General features: G+C 38.2%; 1 protein-coding gene across 1 annotated transcript in view; it reads left to right on the forward strand.

Annotated features, from left to right (window-relative positions):
* The window catches only part of DCAF17 (DDB1 and CUL4 associated factor 17), a 37,559-nt gene extending 19,876 nt beyond the window's left edge, over positions 1-17,683 (forward strand). The window contains exons 10-15 of the mRNA XM_036746677.1: positions 5,079-5,221; positions 6,866-6,975; positions 9,689-9,776; positions 10,945-11,028; positions 12,951-13,106; positions 14,272-17,683. Of these exons, the coding sequence (XP_036602572.1) occupies positions 5,079-5,221; positions 6,866-6,975; positions 9,689-9,776; positions 10,945-11,028; positions 12,951-13,106; positions 14,272-14,409 (719 nt within the window). The 3' untranslated portion in view covers positions 14,410-17,683. The remainder of the gene's footprint in view (positions 1-5,078; positions 5,222-6,865; positions 6,976-9,688; positions 9,777-10,944; positions 11,029-12,950; positions 13,107-14,271) is intronic.
* Positions 17,684-18,781: the final 1,098 nt, after the last annotated feature.

An 18,781-nucleotide genomic window follows, 5' to 3' on the forward strand; every position in this document is an offset into this window, starting at 1 on the left:
ATCTCCTGATTCTAAGCATTTCATTGGCTGTCCCCTGTGCCTAAAATTCTCTCCTACCTCATAGCTATCTCCTAGCATCCTTGGCTTCCTTCAACTCTCAGCTAAAATCTCATCTTAGAAATATTTCCCAGCCCTCCTTAACTTTAGTGACTTCACTCTAAGACTGCCCCCAATTTATCCTTTATCTAACTTGTTTGTATATAATTATTTATATGTTTGTGGGGACATGGAGTGTTGTTGTTTGTCATTCATTCTGAAAATGACCAGTGACATTAGGAGCGTGCTGTCTTGATTTGGATTTAAATGAGGCAGAGCTGTGCAAAGTCACCAGCCTCACTCTCCCCTCCAGAGTCATCGGAGTCCAGTGGTAAGACATGAGTCAGGATGACTGACAATGCCCGGCTGAGGGGTGGGGAGGGCTACATGATCAGAGCTGCACTTTAGTAAAATCACTTTGGTGACTGAATGAAGGATGAACTGCAGGGAGGAGGCAGACAGACCCACCAGCAGGCTGCTACAATAGTCCAGATATAAAGGTGATGAGGGGACAGAGTGGGGACAGTGTCCGAGGAGAGAAGAAGGAGTGTTCAAGAGATGTTGCAAAGGTGAAATCAACAAGCCTTGTCAATAGAGTGAATATGGAGGATGAGAGATGGTGAGAAGTTAAAGATGATACCTGCGTTGTGAGCCTGAGAGACTGGAAGGGTGGTGCCATATTCTACTGTGAGAGAGAAGATAGGAAAGAGAGAGAGTTTGGGGCAAAAATAATGAGGTTGATCTTGGAGATGTTGAATTCATGGTTTTTACTTGTCATCCAGGTCAAGATGTCTGAAAGGCAATTGAATGTGCAGTATTGGAGGTCAGCAGAGAAATTGAGGGCAGGATAGGTAGACTTGAGAATTGTCCGCATATAGATGGTCATCAAATTCATGGGAATTGATGAGATCATTAAATGAAGTAATGTAAAGAGAGAAGAGAAAAGGGCTCAGAACAGAACCCTGTGGGACACCTATGGTTAGAGGGTATGATCTGGAGTAGGATGCAGTGAAGGAGATTCGTGTCTAGGCCACCAAAGATGTGAATAAGAGGTTTCCACACATCTCATAACTCCCTGAAACTTCTCTTCTCCAAGCTTACCATCTCTGGTTCCATCAGCCAGTCATCGTATGGCATGAACGCAGTACTTGCCCTCCTCCAAATACTCTCCAGTTTGTCCTTCCTAAATTGTGGCATCTGGACCTGACCACAGTACTCTAGTTGTGGCTTAACTAGGGCAGAACACAAAGGAACTCTATCATTCCCAAGTTCTGTGTCTGTCTTGTTGCCTCCTATGATTGCAGTAGTTTTCTAGAGTGTACTTTCACTCTCCTTACCCGTGTTGAACTCTGTAGTCCCCTAAAACTCCAGATCTTTTTCAGATGAACTGTGTCTGCTGTGGGCCTCCTCATTTCACAATTATGAAGTTGATTTTTTTTAAGCACACATTTAAGACTTTACTTTTGTTTCTGTTTATTTTCCTCTTCTTTTATTTCATCCAGCGTTCTATAGCCTGTTGATCTTTTGGTATTTTGACTCTGTCATTTAGCATATTAGTTATCGCTGCCACTTTGGTGTCATCTGCAGATTTGATAAGTCTACCATACACCCCTTTATCCAAGACCTTGATTAAAGGAAAAAAAGGTTACACAGCACAAGGCCACTCCGCTGGACACCTCCATCCATGTGGCCATCAAACCATTAATGACTATCCTATCCAGCCATTTAGGCTGTTCTAAATCTTTCTCACAAGAATAGCCTGAGAGAGGTTAGTTCAAATCATTCAGGTTTGACTTTAGGCTTAAACCATGGTTTTAGGGAAGGGTTAAAATCACCAGTTTATTGAAAAAATGCTCTAGGACTAAAGTGTTCATACACTGGTGGCACTAAAGAAACTAGGCACCATACTGTGTCCTGCTAGAAAATGTGAAAAGCAGAAAAACTCAAGGTTTGTTGAATTGAGAGAAAACACATGAGACTAGAAACAGTACGTTGGTGATGTGGGAGCTCTTTCATCTTTGATTCTTTCATCTGAGGAAAACAACATATAATTGAGGCAGCATAATTTAATGGAAAAAAAGAACTTAGAGTCAGAGGATTTGAGTCTAGCACTGCCATGTAACCTCTCCTAGCCTCAGTTTCTCCAACTGTCAAATAGGGATAATGATACATATACTAGCTACCCCTCGGGAGGGGGAATTGTAAGGAAAATGCTTTATAAACTTTAAAGCACTGTGGATATTATTTTTTTTAATTGTACAACCTAAAACATTTCATTTTCCAGCCTTGAGTTATAGTGAAGAGCAGTAACACATTTATCTTCTTTTTTTAATGCTTTATTGATGCTTTTTTTTTTATTATTGACATTTCCCATGCTATCCTTCCAATAGGACCCACTCTTATAATACATCTACTTCATTCCAAACCTTAAAGACCACCACTTCTTTACCAAGAGGTTGCTGGAATCAAGATTGTTCTAATCTACCTATCAGATCTGAAACCTCATTTCTTTTAATGTTTGCCTTAACATCATAACATACCTACCTTTGAGAGACAAGGTTTCTGTTGTATAACCTATAGCCCCTCTTCCTTTCTTTTACATTGTTGGCCTCAGAACCCAACTTTTAACACTGAGGTTTTTCTTTTGTAACTCTTTAAGTATCCAATTACTGGGGGAATTGAGTCAGCTGCTACTGAAACAACCCAACTAAATATACTCTTAGGTAATATTGAATCTTACTTGAATAAGTAATCTCTAAGACAAAACTCCTTAACTAATAAGAATAATTCACAAACTCATAAAAAGCTTGTAAGGGAAACATTATGAAGTCGAAGAGGAAAAAAAGATATAATTAGGTCATATGTTAGTGCCTTTTTGGGACCTTATGGTGTACGCAAAAGGATACTAAAAAGAGTCTCTGTTCTAGTCAGGGGTTCTTCACCTTTTTTTGTGACATGGACCCCTTTGGCAGTCCAGCAAACATTTTAAAATTCATAAGATGAAATATATAGGTTTACAAAGGAAACCAATTACGTTGAAATAAATATGTAATTTTTTTTCCATCCAAGTTCATAGTCCCCAAATCTTCCCAGGGATTCTGGGTTAAGAACCCTTGATTTAGATACTTTCCCATAGTCTAGCCACTAGTGCCTTATACATTATGAGTTTTTCCAACAGCAGATCTCTTCTGTTCTGCCCAGTTTAGCAGATGACAATTGAGGGCATCCAAAGACATGTTATTTCTGATGTTCTCTATAAGAAAAAAATGTACTCATGTTAAGTCAAATTATACTAAGAGTTCTTAAGTTAAGGTCCACAAATTCCTAAGGGTTCCATGAATAGATTTCAGGAGGTCTGTGAACTTGGATAAAAAAAAAATCTTTATTTTCACTGATTCCTAATTAAAATTTAGCATTTTCTTCAATTTTAAATTTAAAAAATAAGCCATCATGGAGTAGGCTTCACCAGATTGCCAAAAGAGGTCCATGACACAAAAAAGGTAATGAACTCAGATCTTATGTTTATAAACATCTATATAATGTCTATGTATATAAACATAACTCATACCTCATTTACACTCCTAACTCTTACACAAAATTTTTCCCCTTTTTAAATGTTTTTAGTAGTTACATTTTATTTTTATATCCATTTTTTAAAATTGAGTTCCCACTTTTCTCCCTCCCTCCCACCCCTCCCCAATCCACTGAGAAGGTAAACAATATGATATCACAAAATTGTTCTAACAGTTGTATTTTTTTAAATGTTATTATTGCATTTACAAAAGGTGGCTGCCATTCTATAAGAAGCTCAGAGACATGATTTTTAACTATCTGTGTTTTCTGGGCTCTTTGGAATTCTTTGATTCTTTTCCCTCTCTGATACACCGAAGTTTTTTGGTATAACTTAATTTGTTGGGCTGTGGTTCGCCTTATTCACATGGCCTCCCCTCATTACACTACAGTCAAAGATAGTTAGCTGTAGTGAGTTTCCAAGGCCTTTGTGTTTTGCCTTCATTCTGATGTAGTTTATGCAGATAATTTTTAAAGATGAGATAACTGGGAGATTGCCTTCGGTCCAAAGGTATATTTCCTTCTGGCTTTTTCTTTTGTTATCAATAAGTCCCTTTCCAAATCATGCTTTTTTTGTATGTGATGACTTTATTGTAATTTTATGTATTTTTTTATATGTGGTGACTTCATTGTAGTTTTGTTTTGTTTTAGTTTATTTTTTCTTGTGGAGGTCTGGACTAGTGATTCCATTGGTGTAGAGAGTTCCTTGTAAATAAACCTAGAAGGCAAATAGGTCGCTCAGTGTATAGAGTGTTGGATTTGGAGCCAGGAAAACAAATTCTGCCTCAGACCCTTAAAAATTGTGTGATGTGGAGCAAGTCACTCAACATCTCTTATCCTCTTTTATCCTCATCTGTATATTGGGGTAATGATAGCACTAACCTCTTAGGTCCTATTGATGAAGTAACTTATGTAACTTGCTTTGCAAACCTTAAAGCCCTATGTAATTGCTAGCTATAGAAATGCGAACTCTCCTCTATCAATGCATATATGTCATTTTTCTGCCATCTGTTGTCTTGGAGCAGGGGTTTTAAAGTTATGATCTTGAACTGGTTTGATATTTCACTTAACTGTGTCAATATAATTGGTGTCCTTTGTAATCCTCTATATTTCATTTTATGCATTTAAAAACCTTATTCTCAGAAGGGGTCCATAGGCTTCACCAGACTACAAAAGGAGTCTTTGACGCATAAAAAAGACGAAGAACCCTGTTTTAAAAGAGTTGTCTGGGGCCCTGAGAGGTTCAGTGCCTTGGACAGGGTCATCCAGCCTATTTATGTCTGAAGAGGGGCCTGCACTTCGGTCTTCATGACTCCAAGGACTGCTCTCTATCCATTTTGCCTCTCCTTTATCATAATAGACCTTCATAACAGCTATGTTCAGCAGAAATTCTAAATTGAAGGCTCTAGATTGATCTAAAAAACCCGTCCTAAAGGGGGAATAGTGACTTTTTTGTTGTCCTATCTCTGTAGATACTCCTCCGCTGCTCTTTGAAGTGTCTTCCCTGGAGAACACATTTCAGATTGGAGGCTATCCTTGGCACTACATCATCACCCCTAACAAGAAGAAACAGAAAGGCGTCTTCCATATTTGTGCACTCAAAGATCATTCCTTGGTACTGGGTGACTTTTGTCCAACCTTCCTAGAATAGGCCAGTGTCAAAATTATTCCCAGCAGGTGCCCACAAATGCACATGCATACATTCCTGAAAACCATTTCTTGCCACCCCAAGCACTGCTCAGCATTTTATCTGTTCACCAACCCCTCAGCAAAGAATATGGTGCCTGATGCCTCTGGGGTTTCTTAATGATAACCCTGGCATGAGCGGCAGAGTTGGGAGGAGAGAAGGTGTTGGGGAAAGGCTTCCTGGCCTCCTCTGTCTTTTCTGTTTCTTGCCTCCCAGAGCAGAATACAAAGTGTAGGAGCCTAGACCTTTGCATTTTTAAGAAGATACTTTTGTTAAAGCACATGTGTAGGGGCAAATTCTAAAGGGAACTTCTTTACTGCTTGGATTTATTCCTTTTAAAAATCATTCAGAAAGGATTTGTTTTTGTATTTTTTCTCTCCTTCTCCCCTTCTCCCACATGACATCATCGCTGTAGTAAGCTGTTTTTATTTCAGAACCTTTTAATGACTTCTGTCCAGGACTCATCATTCTTCATATTTTCTAACCTTCAAGAATGTTATGCACATTCGCACACTAGACAGTAACTTTGACAGGAAAGATGTTGTTGCTCCATTTTACACATGAGAAGATGACAACAGTTAAACATCTTGGGCAAAGCCACAGAAATTAATTGGTGCCCAGCTGGGACTGATTCCAGGCATTTCTGGCTCATCCAAGGGCATGTTTGTATGAAGCGTACCTACTCTCAGCACAGTGGCTAAGTGTAATACAATGGGAGAAAATGTTCCCAGAAAGTATCAGATGCATAACTCAATTAGAGCTGTGTAGCCAAGATTTCCTGACATTTAGTTTTGGTAATAATTAGTAACCATCATCATAATAATTGCTGAGTGGCAACCTAGCACAGTGGAAAGAAAGCCAGCCTTGGAATCAGGAAGATCTGGGTTCAAGCCCCACTTCTGACACATACTTGCTTTATGAACCTGGGCAAGACACCCTTTACCTTAGTGCCCAGGCAGCTATAGTCTATAAATTTATGGAATAGATGCTAGCTTCCCTATACTGAGCAAGTCACTGGTGGGTGGGGTGGATGGTTGGGAATTCACATTTATATTGCACTTTGAGGTTTGGTAAAGCACTTTTTATATAGTATCCCATTTGGTTACTCTTTTTGTGTTATACAATTTTCTAACTGACATTGCCAGTAGAATTTATTATTATAAGCTCTAAAAACGTTCATGGCTACCTATACCTAAATGAAAAACGCACTGGGTTTCATTCTTGCTCTTGTTTTTCTTTTTCAGCCCATTTTATACTGCTTGAAAAGTTTTACTTAGTATGTGAAATATATATGAAACTACAGGGCAAATAATCTGGAATTTCTCCAGTTTGGATTGTGGTTTTATTCCCCGCCCCCCACGATTGGGAACCCTACATTAATCCTGGTTCTACCACTAACGTCCCTTCTTTCCCATGTGTCTTTCACTTACGAAAAGAACTCATTATTTAATGAACAGCAGTTGGACAGCTCCATTCTGACATGTAGCAATTGATCTGTCCCGCATGAATATAATTGTGAGGAGGTTTTATAATTTATTGCCCTTTCCCCTAACTTCTCTCTTCCAATTTTAGGCAAAAAATGGGATCCAAGAAATGAACTGTTGTTCACTAGAATCTGACTGGATATATTTCCATCCCGATGCCTCTGGGAGAATAATTCATGTGGGTCCAAATCAGGTCAAGTAAGTATTGTCTTTAGTCATCGAATAGTCATAGAGAAAGCTTTTCATAGCATTTATTGGCTTCTCTGTTTTTATGAGGTAACTATTGAGGAGGCCATAGAAATAATGAGAGTTGGTGTTATGTTAACTAGCATACTCAAGAGACAGGCTTCAGGAAAACTTGAGTTTATTCCTTCAGCCTCCCTCTTTCTCAGTATATTTTGTAAATGTTTGAACAAACTGTTTTGCTCTGTAGTTTTGCCCCTTCCCTTTTCAGATGCCATTTATGTGTGGTCTTCCCCATTAGAATGTAAGCTCCTTGAGGAGAAGGATTGTCTTTTGTATGTTTAGTCCCTGTGCTTAGTATAGTGTCTAACACAGAAATGCTTTTTCTTGTTGTTTTCTCTCTTTGATAATAAAAGTCTGCTTTTCTTCTTGTAAATAAGAGCTGATGAGAGAGGAATATTTAACTATGCCTCTCTCTCTGACAGGGATTAATGTCATTTCATTCTGCTAAAGAGAGAAAACAGACAAACATGATTTGGTTTTATAACTGAAGGGGAAGGGGCATATTGGCCCAAAGAAAGAACATTTTTGTTTTGTTTTTTTTTGGGGGGGGACCCTTTTTTATAATGGGCTCTTGCTTTCTGGGCCCAACACACACTCTACCCAAAACTTTAAAATGGATGACTGTTTGCCCACTTCTCCCTGGCAAGGGAAAATGTCCCTAACTGTAATTAGATTGAAATTAAGAAGGGAAACAAGCTCATGTTGATTGCTTACTCCTGTTCCACATCCTTTAGGCTGACTTCACTGCTTTTCTTTGTCTTCTAAAAAATGGGAGAAGAGATGCAATAACAAAAAAAAATAGGGTAATGGGCTTTTCTTTGTCACTGGTCACACTGGGGTCCCATGAGATATATTACCTCATAAAATATACCTCTTATTCTTTGTCATCATTTATTTAAAATTAAGTTGTGCTTGAGGTGAAGATATATGAAGCCCATGAAGATCATAGGCCTCTTCTAGGCTTTAAAAAGCTGCTAGTAATTAAGTGTGATTGGTTAGGGTGTAGTTAAAGTTGTACTAGTAGTGGTAGTGGTAGTGGTGGTAGTGGTAGTAGTAGTAGTAGTAGTAGTAGTAGTAGTAGTAGTAGTAGTAGTAGTAGTAGTAATCGTTGTCATCATCATCATCAAAATGATAATAATTAGGATTTATATAGTACTTTAAGGTTTGCAAAGCACTATACATAGGTTATCTCATTTGATCTTCACAACATAGCCTCATTTTTACATCTGAAAATACTGATCCTGAGCGTCTTGCCCAGGGTCACATACCTAGTAAGTATCTGAGGCAGGATTTGAACTTCCTCACTCCACTTTTCTCATCCAGCATCAGTTTCTTCTTGTTGTCTCTTAATTCAGTCCCTTTAGCCTAGTCCTTTGGAATTTTATAGGTGTTTATGGAAATTCAATTTTGTTGTTGTTGTCACTTGATCAACTTTATGTGTGGGTCCGTCTACACCAGTTTCCCAAATTTGGCCTACTGTGCCCTTTTCAAAAAAAAAAAATTACTCAACGTCTCGCTTGAAATCTTTAACCCTTTAGTGGTTTTAAAAAAATTTGCATCATTTCAAAAATATATAATTTTTTTAATGACACATCTTAAATTTAATAATTTATTGTAAATTTACTGGTTTTTTCCTGTATTGAAATTTTGATAAGCAATATTGCGTCACATGACCATATTGTATTGTATTGTAAACAAGTCATTACACGCACACATTCCTGCCAGTGCCTTCTGGACTTCCTGACAATGCGCAACACACTCACCTGCCAACACTTTCTTGTTAAGACTTGTCAACAGACTTGACCACTGATTGGTTATGATTTGTACTTTGTGCGTTTATTTGGAAAATAATGTAATCACTACAACTTTAACTGTTGCACAACAGATGAAACACGTACAAATGGTTTTTAAAAATTTTTCTTATCTTCTCTTCTTTCCTTATTCTTCCACTGCCCTCTTATTTTTATTCTTTGCCCCCTCCAATTGCACCCAAGGCTACAACCACCCCCTTGGGTTGTTCCAGCGCCCTGCCCCCCCCAGGGTACGGTATCATCCACTTTGGGAACCTTGACTTTGCATGTAACTAACCTTAAGAAAAAAAAGCAATGAGTAAGTCAGGTACAGTTTAATGATTGCCCATTCACTTTGACATAAAGTACTTAAAAAAACAAGCCTTCTAATTCAATTTAGTTACTATTTCAGTCATGCTTTAAATTTAATCTATTAGTGTCATTCATACAGATCTCACTTTATCTGCAAATCTCTAAGAAGTGAACCCACAAAAACCCTTTACAGTGCCATTATCGAAGCAGGAAATCTTGGGCAAAATAGAAATAATACAGTTTTCAGTGTAAATGTTCTCCCCTCAGTTTGGCAAATTCCTCAATTATGTGTACTTTTATTGCTGCATTTTCCAAATATTTCAAGTACCACCTACTGCTTTAGTTCCTTCCTTTCCCTATTTAGTATTTGTTAGCTTTTAAAATATTGAAGTTGGGGGGATGGCATGGCCATGAACATATCTGTGATTATATTACAAAAGGAAGTAGGAAAAAACTATAAGCAGTTTGATGTTTTTACTGTGATCTTCATTTGCTGACCTAAATTGATTTTGGCACGTGGGTAGGACCTTAGAATTTTGTAATTCTTTTTTTTTCCTTTTCAGAATCTTGAAACTAAAAGAAATAGAAAATAATGAGACCCAGCATCAGGTCGCTGAAGATTTTGTCATTGTGGCTGACAGGGAGGAAAAAGTAAGGCAGTAGCACTATAAAATTCTTTGTATACCATTACCTTTTATATTGAAATATCATATCATGGGGCAGCTAGGTGGCGCAGTGAGTAGAACACCGGCCCTACAGTCAGGAGGACCTGAGTTCAAATCCAGCCTCAGACCCTTGACACACTTACTAGCTGTGTGACCTTGGGCAAATCACTTAACCCCAATTGCCCTGCCTTCCCTCCTCCAAAAAAAAAAAAAAGAAAGATCAGAGTATGGCTTGTAGACCATTCTATACAAATTAAAAAAATAATCTGTCCTTTGGATTTTAGACATAAATATTTAGTATGTTCACAGGTATAATTTAGAAGTTAATTATATTGAGTTCATCTTTTACTTGTGATTTCTGTTTTGTTTTATTTTAACTGCTAAACATCTGCCCTTCATATCCTATTGTTATTTTTTATTCTTGGGTGACCTTAGGCTTAGAGGTTCTCAAGAGCCACATAGTTAGGTCTGGCCCCAGAGGGCCCTGTTCCTTTCAGTTGTCATACACACTTAAGTGGTATTTTGGGGAACTTGAAGAAAGGAACAAAACGCCTAACAGTGGAAATACTTTACCTGTATTGTGCTAGACCTGTGGTAAAGAACTCTGGGTTCCCTGGGGCCTTTTTGGGGGTCTGTGAGGTCAAAATTGTTTTTGTAATAATAATAATATGACATTTCAATTTCTAATATGGTAAACATCTGTAGTTCCAATATAGTAAATATTGGTAGATATAACTCATACAAACAAAAGCTCTTTGGGATGTCCTCAATGATTTTAAGAGTGTAAAGGAGTCCTGAGGACCAAAAAGTTTGAAAATCACTATGACAGACTAATACATAAGAAAAAGAGATCAGTAATGAACCCATCATATGACCCCTTTTCTTGTGCTAGTTGTTCCCTTGCTGGCAATGAACTTGTAATGGTGGATTGCCAAAAAAAAAAATATATAAACTCTTGGATTATTAACTTTTTCATATGAAATGTATGAGTGGGAAAAATCTGAATTCTGTGTTTTGTTGATTTAAGATATTGTTGTTTGTTGAATACAGTGTGGAGGTATGAGTTTATTTTTCTGAATGCAGATTGATATAGTTATCTATTCACTGCATATGTCTAAAGTCTGTCATATCTGTTTCTTTCCCTGAAATCATAGACCAAAAACTTGTTAACTGTTACAGCTTCTGGACGAGTGGTGAAAAAACGCTTTAATCTGTTGGATGATGACCCAGAACAAGAGGTAGGAATTTAACCATAGGTGATGAAGGGAACCAGTTTGTTGTAACATATTCATTTTATAAATACATACATGTCCCAGGGCTGACCAGGTCAGGCTGGTCACTTATGGTCCATCTGATAGTTAACAAAAGGAGGTTTACTTAGCCACTAAGGAAGAAGTACATTCAGAGCAAGGAAAGGATATTCTATGGAAGAGACAGCGTTGACTCAGTTGAGCACAGCTTCCCTTTCTCTGTGTTGCCTGTGGCGGTTCAACAGTTAAGCCTCAGGGCAATCTTATGGAACTCCTTATGGCTTTTTTTGGGGGGGGGGAGGGAGGAGGGCGGTGGGGTGTAGCACTTTCCTGTGACCGGGAAGCACATCAGCAGAACAAGCCTAAGTCCCTTGAACCTATAAAATCTCAAGGACAACTTCAAAGGAAAAGAGTCTGGGGATACTAGGAGATATTTTCCCTGACACACCTGTGAAAATCAGGAAGGATCTAAGTTGGATTTAGTATAGTTTGCCTTACTGTTTTCTTGTTTTGCTTGTTTACTTGTTATAAGTACAACAGTGGCAACAGTGTGGAAAAGAGTTGTCTTTCTGGTGATTTAGGTCAGTGTATTCTCTGGTCTGCGTTTAGTATGGTCAGTTGGAAGATGGTACTTTTTAAATTCCTTTTCCTTAAAGAAATGTCCAAGTTACTTTTCAAGCCTGTTTCCAGCTGATGAAGCATTCTAAAGGTTTTGCATAAATCCAGATAAGGTAGGTAGAAGAAATGACTAATACACCTACCCACAGAGTCAAAATGCAAAAAAAAAAATCTCAGGCTAGAATAATGGGGCAAAGTGACCAAGAAGAAGTTTAATTTTGCTAAATTTAAACTCTGACACTTAGATTCAAAAACCAGTTGCCCAAAAAGCAACCTAGTTTGATTCATCTGAAAGGAATTTTAGTTGACTTCAAGGGATTTTCAAAAGGGTTTTAGTTGAACTAGAGCTCAGTATTAGCCAGCAGTGTCAAATAGCTGCCAGAAAAACTAATGCAGTCTTAAGTTACATTAATAGTAGGGTATACCTATCAAAGGAGTAGTATCCTACTGTATTCTGCACTGGTCAGACCAAATCAGGAGCATTGTGTTCAGTTCTAGACACCATATTTTGAGAAGGACATTGACAAAAGGATTAGTACAGAGGAAGGTTATCAGTATGATAAAGAGTTTAGAAAGCATATCATACGAGAAACAGTTGAAGGAACTAGAGTGGTTTTACATGGGGAAAATGAGAGCAAGGGGAACTCGTGATTCCTGGCTTTAAATATTCGAAGAGCTCTCTTCTGAAAGGGGAATTGGGTTTATTTGGTATAACAGAAGAAGGATCAGTGAGTGGGGGGAAATGTGTGTGTGTGTGTGTATTATGTTTCATAAAATATATATATGTATGTGGCTCACTATAAGACATGACTTTCTAACAGAGCTGCTAAAAAAAATGGAATGGGTAGCTTTATGACCAGCGATTGCTGAAGGATGACAGATTTGGTGGTCATAAAGCTACCTATTTCATATCCAGCTAGATACCACTGCCCAAAGATTGGGGTGTGTGTAAATTACTATGTTCTTTCTCCTCCAGCTTACTCATGCTTACCTGCCCTCAATACAGAGAAATTTTTTTTTTCCTGCTGAAATGTACAGGGAATAGTAGATCCTGAGACCATCAGGACCATGACAGGGTGCTACTTAACTATTAAAGATCTTGTGGTTGTTATATGTTCCTTGATGCAGGCATAGGCATGTCTGTATGCCCTACCTCTCTCCCTCTGGCCTATTCTACCTCCTTATTTCTCAAAAGAAACAGAATGCTTTAAACATGAACATGGAGATTACATCTAAATAACTAGAGTTACTTTTCTCTCTTTCACACCATCTATCCCCCTTCTGCCATCAAGACTTTCAAAATTGTGGACTATGAAGATGAGTTGGATTTGCTCTCTGTGGTGGCAGTTACTCAGCTGGATGCTGAGGGGAAAGCTCACCTGGATTTCCACTGTAATGAACATGGGACATTACTCAAGAGCATTCCATTAGTGGAGTCATGGGACGTGGTGAGTAAAGACCACTAAAGCCAAGCTTCAGAACCTCTCTCTGATCTGACATTTATGGCAGGGTGTGTCTGGCACTGCTGCATTCAAACCAGACTCTACAACTACTAATGAAAGCATGAACAGGATCTAAATCCTGCAGGAAGAATATAATGAATACCTTTTCCCCAGCAGGGGACCCATTCTTAAAAGGAGAGTCATATTTTTTCACCCTCACCTAACATATGATTTTCTGGTCCCTCACATTATCACCTGTCTTTTCTCTGTTCTCCATTCTATTTGGTTTTATTTAAAACAGTAGCATCTTGAGGCAGGGACTTTGACCATCTCTATGTTCTGTTTGATGGCTTTCCTGTGGTAGTGATCTCTGCTTCTATGAAGGTTGAAAACGATGTCCTTCCCCCTGCATCTTGGTTGTTGCTAAGTACATATTTGAATGGCAGCTTATAACTGAAAGAGTATTTCACTGTAATTCAGAAGATCTGTGCTGAGTACTGGCATCCCCTCTTAGTAGTAGCTGCATGACCCTTGGACAAGTCACTTTAACATTGTGGAGTCTGAGTTTCCTCATCCCTGAAATGAAAATAACACCTTCCTTGTCTGCCTCACAGGGTTATTGTAATAACCAAGCAGGATAACTTATATGAAGGGTATTGTAAACTACAGTTATCCTTACTACGTTGCATCTTTCCCCATCATGGTTTCGATATATCTCAGGTTGGCATAAGAAATTAAAGGAGAATTTTTGGAGAGTTTTGTGGAAACCTCACAGGCCAGTAGATGACACAGAAAAAGTTTAGAAACTCAGAAATGCATAAAATATATGTATGGTATTGTATAATATCAACATATTTTATCTTTTAATACCATAATTCAGACTTCTTCTCTAGTACAAAGAGAGGGCCAAAATATTTTACAGATTTTCCTGATTATGGGGGCACTGCACCTTTAACCCCCACGATGTGGAAGAGATTATTGTATGTAATATGTAATAAGCACTTATATAAATACTTATTGGTCAGATTGTTGGATATGTAATTACATTTGATATTCTGTCCATTGGTCTCTTGTGTTGAGATTTTAATGGAAAGATGTTTTGTGGAACTTTAAACGTAAATAGGGTGATGTCAAATGAAGTTTCCATTCGTGGTTATTTTCTCCATTACAGACATACAGCCATGAAGTTTACTTTGACAGAGACTTAGTTTTGCACATAGAACAGAAACCCAACAGAGTCTTCAGCTGCTATGTTTACCAGATGGTATGTGATGCTGTGGAAGAAGATGAAAACATGAGCAGTTGTTAAAAAAAGGACAAAAAGAAGAAAAAGATTATGATAATAATGGTGATGATGGTAATGATGAAGATGGGGTAAGAAATGGAGAACAACTTTACTCTTTGAGTTGCTGCTCCTGAAACTTTTGACAAAGCACTGAGCTGTGGTTAAGCCCAGACTTGGGCTAAAGTTCTAGCTGACTTTCTTGCGTTATGAGCCCAGTTTTTATTCTTTCCTTGGTGGCAACTAGAGGAAAGAATATCTATAGCAGGAAGAAATGCTGTATCCCTCCATGCTCTCATACATGCCACTTACCATCCCAACATCTCTTATACCACTACATCGCCCCAGTGGATCCTAAAAGAGGCACAGCTTGGAACAGAGCAGGAAGAACCCAGCAGTCAGATGTAGGCTGGGTTTTTGCCAGTCACAGAGTTAAATCCTTACTGCTTTTCTGAAAAGATCTTGTAAAGAAAGCATAACAGAGCTCTCAATGACATAGAAATTATGTTTTCCAACCTCTCTTCTGCTCCCTGCCCCCGTTCCTTCTCCCCCCAGTAATAAGTAAAATATAGAAATGATAGAGGATACCTCTTCTAACCTCTGTGCCCTGAGATGGGGTGATAGCTATGGGTAAAGACTTATTTTTGAGCCAAAAATGCCTGTTAATCAGGATTTTTTTTAAGTTTTACATTTGTCTTATAGGAGCTGTATTTGTATACATTATCAAGATTAGGTGCTAGTTCCCTTACACACTCTTTGTAGTGTTTTGTTTCCCACAGGGTGCTGGTTTTTTGTATCATAGACTGATCTGACAAGTTTTGTTATAAATCTGGATTTGGAGAAATAGAATGTCTTTGTTTCTGATCATACAACCAAGTTTAATCTTGATGAATACATTATAAAATGTTGTTGTCACAGATGGAATGGTTGGACTTGGGCTCTCCCCACATTTGCAGGATCATCCTCTGCCCTCATTTTATCAGAATCCTTTTGTAAACAACTGCTTCATACTGATGCAGTTGATTGGATATGCCCTTCATACTGGCAACTCTTTCTACTTCAGATGTTATATATGAAAGTCCAGGAAGTATCACGACTGATCTGGGTAAGTTCCTTAATAGCTGGAGAGAATGAGCCTTCTGCCAAGTTTCTAGGTAGAGATAGTAGAGCATTCATCCTTCTTTGTCACAGCACATCTAAATCAGGTCCTTGGAGGTCACTGAAGACTCCTTTTTTTTGTTCAAGATGGGGAATTAAAGGTAACTAGGCAAAGGAAAGAGTTTTGTGTGGTTCCTGTTTCAGAGATCCAATTGCTTGCTTATCCGCACGTTCAACACATTTCCCTAGCTCAGCTTCAAAGAGTAATGTTGGCAAATACAGAGGGGAAGGAAATAGCCGGGAGAATCATAAGCATATCCAAATACAGGAGGGTTTTAATATGAGAGTTCAGCTTTGGTCACTTAAATGAATATCTTTAACATTCTTCTTGTCCAGATTTATCCTATTCCCATATGATGAGAGACATCAGTCTTACCTTTGGATTCTGCCTTTAGAAATTTGAAAATAAAAATCCAAACCAACAAACATCTTTAGGGCTAAGGAAAGGCAGGTGTCAAATACCGTCAGCTCAGTGGGGTAGGCAATAGAACTGGAAGATTAAAAAACCCAAAGCCAACTCCCAGTGTAACTTTAATAGAAAATGAAGTAATCGTCTGGCCTGTTTTGAAATTAGGAACAAGAAGAACAAAGTGAAAAAAAATATTTTTGGCCCTATGTATTGTTGTGATACGTAACTCTCCGAAATAGTATGAGTGATTGTCTCCTGTGTAAATCTTGCTTAACCAGTAAAAATTTATGCATATTATTGAATTGTTATATTCTCCTGTATCTGTTAATTGAAGAAACCATTCTTCACAAAGTATGATATATAATAACATTTAATATAATGGCTTCTGAGGAACTCAGAACACTTTATAGACATACTTTTGTTGATAGCAGTAGGTCAAGATTATGATTATTATGAAACAGTGATGTGTCTACTGTCTGCTTGGTGCTATCCCAAATGCAATTAAATGCAAACCATATCTAGGCACAGACCAACCCAATGATTTTATAAACAAAAAGTGCAACAGGAATGAACAGGGTGAGAATATCTCCAAGGGGAAGGCAAGTGCCAGATGCCAGGGAAAAAGAGACTAGAATTTTGAACACCTCAAATCATTTTCAGGAACAAAACTTTGACTGTGATCATAATCCTTTCCCCAAGAGTGTTTCAGGGAAGCATAACATTGAACCACAGATGGATCTCTGTAGGCTTCAAAATCTTTATTGAAATTAAATCAAGTCAACAAGCATTTATTTATTTATTAAGACCTACTGTGTGTCAGGCACTGTGCCAAATGCTAGGGATACAAAGAAAGACCAAAACCTCCTTCAAAAAACAGTGCCTGTTCTCAAAGTCCTCACAGTCAAGTCTTTCCCTCAGCCAAGTTTAATTAAGTTTGTTTTGCAAAGAGTATTTTTGGAAGATTTTGTGTGGACTTGTTTTGAAAAAGATTGAGTCATTAATCTAAAGAACAGAATTATTGAGCTGAAAAAAGACCATAAGAAGCCACTTAATAACCATTCCCTCATCTTTCTGAGGAGATATTTTTCTTGACTTCTTCACTTCAGTGTGCAACACACCTCACCAAAAGTGAATTCTTTATAGCTAAACTGAGTACTTTATATAATAGCTCACACCTATTTACTCTTGTTCTCTCCTAAAATTGTAAATCTAAGCCAATCTGGGTAAGCTAATGCTAAGGCAAATGGATACTTTACCAGTCTAGGGTGAAAATAGTGCCGACTCTGGAAACAGAAATCCAGGGTTCAGATCCAGCCTGTGACACTACTACAAGTGTGACTTTGGGCAAGTCATTTAATCTCCTTGGTCCTCAGTTTCCTCTTCTGTGAAATGAGAGGACTGGACTAGATGGCCTCTGAAGTCTTTTCCAGCTCTAGATCTATGATACTGTGATACACATATATGTATGCACATACATGTATGTATGTATGTATAGCAATTTTTGCAGTAGTGGTACAAACAAAACCACATTTTAATGAATATTATCATAATCTGTTGCAGATATAATAAATTCTATTGATTAAAGAAGCCCATGTGCAGATATATTAAAGAGTCCCTATCCATTTAGCCAATCTGTTTAATGAAAATGTTGTCTGTGGTGTTGTATTTATATAGTTATTGTATTTGAAGACCTAAAGGGTGTTAAATGGTTTTAATAAAATTTTATATGTTTTTAAAAATGATTTCAGTTGATGATTTGGCAAAATTCCGTGGTTTTTGTGGAGTTTTTTTTTTTTTTTTTTTGGCAGAGTCCTTCCTGGCTGCAGTACCGAAGCTTTCACAAAGTAACATGGATTACTTCACAGGGGAAAGAGAAGGGTGGGTGGGGAAGGGCAGTGATGATGCAGAGAATCTGATGAAGATGACCAGATATCCCAATTGGGCTTTGACCTTGTCAGTATTTTACTGAGGGCAAAATTAGGCACAATGGGTAGAAACTAGAGGAAAGCAGATTCAGGCTGAATGTAAACACATCTTAAAACAATGTAGAAAACCATTTTCCAACCTGCCACAGAGGAGACTCTTGTTCAGGTGGGGAAGGGTTAGAGTAGATGGCCTCTGAGGTCCTCAGGTACCATGAAACCAAGAAACTAATGGGAGAAGGCTAGAGGATAACCTTCTCTTCACTGCCACTTTTAGGTAACATTTTAGGGAATTAAAAAGAAAAACATTTATTAAGCACCCACTATGTGCCAGGCACTATGTTAAATGCTTGACAATTAATATCTTATTTGAACCTCACAACAATCCTGGTAATTTGAGGTTTGAGGGGAGGCTTAGTGGTCTATCTAAGGTGCCAGATTCAAGAGATGCACATTTTAAGCAGTCATCTTCTATAGAAGATGTCCAAGCTCTGTTCTGGCTTCTTTCAAATCACCCTCTATGCACTGTCTCCTCTATCAACATGTAGGGCTAGCTGTAAACTTGGGCATGTGGAGTGTCACGTGCAAGAAGGGATGTTACAGTGTGTGGAGGGGATGGAAGTATAAGAAGACTGGAAAGGTAGGAAGGAGGTCAGACATTGAAGAGTCTTAGCTAGTGATGCCAGACAAGTTCAGAAGAGAGACTAGAGCTGGTACATAGATCTAGGAGTCATATATGCATAGAGGTGATAATTTGACTTGTGAAAGCTGATGAGGTCATGAAGTGAGTGTAGAGAAAGAAGAGAAGAGGGCCCAAGAGAAAGCCTTAGAATACACCTATGGTTAGACAATGTCATATGGATGATGATTTAATAAAGAAGACTGCGGAGGAGCAGTCAAACAAGAGGAC

The sequence above is a fragment of the Trichosurus vulpecula genome, chromosome 2, assembly GCF_011100635.1.
Source record: "Trichosurus vulpecula isolate mTriVul1 chromosome 2, mTriVul1.pri, whole genome shotgun sequence".
Lineage (NCBI taxonomy): Eukaryota > Metazoa > Chordata > Mammalia > Diprotodontia > Phalangeridae > Trichosurus > Trichosurus vulpecula.